The following is a 5,230-nucleotide window of genomic DNA, read 5'->3' on the forward strand; positions in this document are numbered from 1 at the left end:
AAGAAATAATCATTTCTACTTACCCATGCAGATTTTTGCCAACAAGCATTTGGTTTGGGAATAAGTCCATATAAATTAGGCAAAAGATGAATCCAATGACAATGCTTTAGGATTCCATCACGCCAAAACTTGTAATTTCCTTCTTCCACAAAAATGACAGATGGATGATATCTAATTCCCATTTTAAACTAGACTACCCCTTTTGGAACTTTATTTCAGTTCATTTTTAATACATAAGCATTACCAGATACCCCAAAGGAATGAGAATTCCATTGTAAAATAGCTCAGATCTTCAATACCTACTAGCTAAAAAAAAAATAGAAACAAAACTTCCAGAATGAAAACAGAGCAAAAACACAGAACAAACAAGATCTGCATATAAATGAAATTCTTATATTAAAATTACAATACAATACTTGCATTAAATATAATTGACTAACTTGCTGTTCGCATTAGTTAGCTTATTGCAAATAGCGCATAGAGCATGCAAATTTCATGCAATCCGAAGTTTTCCATAAGTCACAGGCTTAATGTAAGGAGGAGCATGCATGGGCAGTTATCTGTAAATCGTGGAGAAAAGAACTGGAGATAAAGTTGCGCTAACAAAATCAAGATCTTCCAGATTCTGCGGTCTTATAATCCACAATTCATGTCCGTTGATCATAGTAATTGCCGAATTCATCATTATCCTTCGTCTGTGTTGTCTTTTCGCCTCGGCCTGTTTGGTCTCCTATTGGTGGACAGTTTAAAAAGTTGAAAATTTAAGGGACAACCATCATAAACTGCTTCAGCGTTTAAATAGCAATGAACGGGTAACCATCTTAAATGACTTATTTCAAAGGCAAGGTAGAATGTGAAATTAAAAAATCGCTTTCCAACAGGTGGATTTGATTTTCACAAGATGTCATGCATAAAAGCTATAATCAGGCCAGTTATAAGAGAGTTATCATTGTAAGCTGAACTTGGATTAATGAGTATTTGTCCATTGAATCTAGAAAAAGTCACAATCAATATCTGATCTATTTTATTAACAGTTTTTTCTCTTAGAATGTAATGATACACTTTTCATCTTCATAATGAATTATTGAGTATGTTTCTAAATTATTGTTATAAAAAATATACAGAATTGAATCTAAAAACATTTTCTATTATACTAACAGTTTTCTCAATTCAATGTCATGATTCATTTTTTATCATTATAATGAATTTTTAAGTATGTTTCAAAAAATTGTTATAAAAAATATACAATTGAATTTGAAAATATTCACAATCAATATGTGATCTATTATATTAACAACTTTTTTTATTAAAATATCATGATTGACTTTTTATCTTGATAATGAATCATTGAATGTGTTTCAGAATATCTTTATAAAAATTATATAAAATTGAATCCAGAAACATTCACACTCAATATATGATCTATTATGTTAACAGGTTTTTCTATTCAATGTCATGATTCAACCATCATTTTGATAATGAATCACTGAATATGTTTCATAATACCATTATAAACAATGTAGAGAATTGAATATAAAAACATTTAGAATCAATTTCATAGACTTAAAAACCCAATGCTTACTAATGATAAATCAACTATTTATCACCTGTATATAAATGAGGTGGTAACAAAACTATAAACTCTTTTACACTCAGTGCAGCAGATCCTCCGTTCAAAACTAATGTTATTTTCCACTTTAGACTTTAGAGATGTTCAATTTTACAGAAGATAATAATATTAAATGACCACAAAGCAAATAGTTATTTAAAAATATTTTATTTACAGAAGATAATATAAAATGGCCACAAAGAACATGCTGTTCTTAAAAGAATCTCAACCTTGTGCCCATAAACATCTGAGAGTCTTATAGAGGATCTTTACAAGAGTACCAGGAAGGAAGCGCACACAAAAACCATAGGGAAGCTAGCTGTTTACCTAATGGCAATACAAGAAGAAAAACTATTAAAATGTACACAGGATACCTGAAACATATTACAACACATCCTCTATATCCAACTATAAATTGAGGTTATTTGGCTCCAGATTGGTAAAGCTGCTTGCACTGTCAAAGATATAATTTGAGCCAAATCCAGGAACAAAACCAAACCCAAATGCATCTAAGTGTGAATGATATTGGTTGGAAGTTGTTAAGCCCTGTACGCTGTAGGAAATATCACTTAGGAATCCATGAGAATTCTGCTGAACCATAGTTGTCAATGGGGATGAAATTTTATATGCTGCACTGTATAATTCATCATTCTCAGCTGAAGATATAGTGTAAGAAGCTATGTTGAGGTTAGACTTTGTTGGTGCACAGACATGTTGTAAAACAAGATCATTTCTCAGATTGGTGAACTCATCTAGGCAAGGATTTCGCCCATCTGATTCGCCACTGCAATGACATTCCAACTGAGAATTGAGATTGTTAGGCTGCAGATTAGTAAAGCTGCTTCTACTCTCAAACATGTAATTGGAGTCAAGCCCGGGGACAAAACCGAACCCATATGAGTCTGAGTGTGAATGATATTGGTTAGAGGTTGTTACTCCCTGCATGTTGTCACCAATCTCAGTTAGGAATCCATGAGATTTCTGCTGAACTAGAGCTGTTAATGGGGATGAAATCCTATAAACTGCACTGTGTACTTCATCATTATCAGCCAAAGATATAGTGTAAGAAGCTGTGCTGATATTGGGCTTTGATGGTGCACTGACATGTTGTAAAACAAGACAATTTCTCTGCTTGGTGGACTCATCTAGGCATGGATTTTGTAACATTTTGGGTTCTGTTGGACAAGGGATCAAATCTCTTTGCATGCTAAGCCTATGAGGCTGAAAATTGTAGTTGGTAGAACATTTTGAATCAATGTCATCCTTGGCCGAGTCCCCAATAATGTTAGTATTAGCATTGGGAAAGGGCGTATCTTTAAGCTTTGACTTGAGAGCCTTGAGTTGTACACCTTTGCGGCCAGATTTTTTGCTCAGATGAATATTCCAGAAATTTTTAACATCGTTGTCTGATCTTCCTGGTACACGGGCAGCAATCAACGACCACCTGCACCAATCTTTCTTTCTTTACTTATCCCATCATTCATCAAAGATATAAAAGTCTAATTTATATACATATTTAAGTGCTTAAAGAAAGTTCAGTTCCAACCTGTTTCCAAGCAGTTTGTGAAGTCTTATAATGAGGTCTTCTTCGTCAAGAGTAATATGGCCTCGCTTTACATTTGGGCGAAGGTAATTCATCCAACGTAACCTGCAACTCTTCCCGCATCGATTCAAACCTGATAAACGTGTTAAATCGACATTAATCTTCTCGCGGGAATACCAAAAATTCTTTAATATCAATTTTTATGAGTGTTATAAATGGAAAATATAAATCTGGTTTGAAAAATCGATACAAACATATACACAACTCATTTTATAAGTAATCTTATAAATACTACAAGAATTGGAAAACTCATTCATACAGACTCATATTATAAATGTTTAAAGTAGCAACAAAAAAGGAAGATCTTACACAGAATAAATGTAAAAAGAAAACTCTGTACTGTTATACATGCAAACAATTTAATGAGAAATGAAAGCAGAGATTTTAAACAAAGCAAAGAAAATTATATAGAATTAATATGTAGATAGTTAGTGTATGATAGGTTTTTGTTTTAATTTTGTATATAATTTTATTAACAAGTATGGTATTTGATATCACACTAAATGAACAACCTTTTTTTTTAATGACAGATTATTAAGTGTAATCTAAAATGTCATGTTTCAATTAAACATGATATTTCATGGCGCTCCTCTTTCTGATAACAGATTGTTGAGTGTGATTAAAAACATCATGTTCAATTTACAATGACATTATGGATCACATTCAATGATGACTTTTTCTTATCGATGATCAGTGACTGAGCGTGATTCAAAACATCATGTCAATTAAGCATAATCTTTTAAATCACACTGTCCTCTTCCTGATAATAGATCACTGACCATGATCCAAAATATCATGCTAATTGATTGAAAAATATACACAATTAAAACCAAAAATTATTATGCATTACTTCATAGACTGAAAACTCAAACTAACTAATGTGTATGATATTTAGAGCGATTTGAAATGAATAACCATGACAACAAATTGTTAGTCAATGTACCCGTGAAGAGGGGAAATAAAATTTTTTTTAAAAAATACTACAGAGAAGTTTGACAATGTTGTACCAGCTTTTGAGGCCAGAGTACTCCAACGTCCTGCGCCATTCGCTTCAACGTATGTTTTCAAACGCACATCTTCTTCAGGTTGCCAAGGCCCTCGGTTAAGCCCATCCACACTATTTTTTTTCTCCGCCATTCTTCTCTATCCTTTTCTTATTGCCAGGCTTCTCCTTATGTATTTTTCATTAACCAACTGCTGAATCTATAGCCATTTTTCTTGCTGGAATTTTCGTGATGAATGTTTGGTAAGAATTTGATTTGTGGATGACATGCACGGGCGACAAAAGCTTGTTTAAAGGGCCATATCATTCCCAATTACATATTCTCTTTTTGTCAATCATAGACCTCTGAAAAATGGGCAGTCGCTATTATAATCTCGGATTCCTTTTGAACAAATTCCGAGCTTACGTTTTCACTTTGGATGTTTTTGCATGTACTGCTGTTGATTGAAATAAATGATTATGCCAACAATCCTGAAATATACGTTTCCCGTACCAAGATTCAAATGAACCAAGAAAAGATTATCAAATTCCAAAGGATTGGAAAAAGATGAGAAAAATATGGACTAATTTAGAGCAAAAAATTCATGACGCACGAGTTCCAGGCTGGTGCAACCAAATCTGATTTTATTTAACAAAATCCTCACTGACTTTAAGGCAATTCGATACCAATTTTCAGTGTCAAAAGTGAAAGGCCTTATTGTCATAATCGGTGTCAACACTTTGTTCCACTTTACATTTTTGGGAAAATGAAAAGGCCAACTTAGGGCCCAATGGTGGAGCGGGCACTTGAGAATGTTGGATCATGTTATTAGTTATTAAATGTTTTCTTTTTTGAAAAAAAAAAAAATGAATCAAACGATGTATACATTATATTTGTTTTATAATATGTTTATGTTTGTCAGAATATATCAATAAAGTTTTTCGTATAATCTATTTTGAATCAACAATGTTGAGATATAGAGCATTACATTCAAATTTGCACTTAATTTATAACAAGAAAAAAATGTTGTAATAA

General features: G+C 32.6%; 1 protein-coding gene across 1 annotated transcript; it reads right to left on the bottom strand.

Moving 5' to 3' along the window:
* Positions 1-1,738: 1,738 nt before the first annotated feature.
* On the bottom strand, positions 1,739-4,513 carry LOC131064308 (transcription factor RAX2). The gene is made up of 3 exons (XM_057998412.2): positions 4,220-4,513; positions 3,156-3,285; positions 1,739-3,053 (listed from the first exon to the last, which is right to left on the bottom strand). Exons 1-3 carry the CDS (start codon positions 4,347-4,349, stop codon positions 2,018-2,020), a joined length of 1,296 nt encoding a protein of 431 aa, XP_057854395.2. The 5' UTR covers positions 4,350-4,513; the 3' UTR covers positions 1,739-2,017.
* Between the last annotated feature and the right edge of the window lie 717 nt (positions 4,514-5,230).

The sequence above is a fragment of the Cryptomeria japonica genome, chromosome 3 (genome assembly GCF_030272615.1).
Source record: "Cryptomeria japonica chromosome 3, Sugi_1.0, whole genome shotgun sequence".
NCBI classification, from domain to species: domain Eukaryota; kingdom Viridiplantae; phylum Streptophyta; class Pinopsida; order Cupressales; family Cupressaceae; genus Cryptomeria; species Cryptomeria japonica.

Bases quoted from the DNA above. Each gene is read 5' to 3' on its own strand.
- LOC131064308 (XM_057998412.2), bottom strand. From the start codon at position 4,349: ATGGCGGAGAAAAAAAATAGTGTGGATGGGCTTAACCGAGGGCCTTGG. The intron at 3,286-4,219 runs GTACAACATTGT...CACGTTTATCAG, and splicing joins TACTCTGGCCTCAAAAGCTG to GTTTGAATCGATGCGGGAAG. The intron at 3,054-3,155 runs GTTGGAACTGAA...AGATTGGTGCAG, and splicing joins CACAAACTGCTTGGAAACAG to GTGGTCGTTGATTGCTGCCC.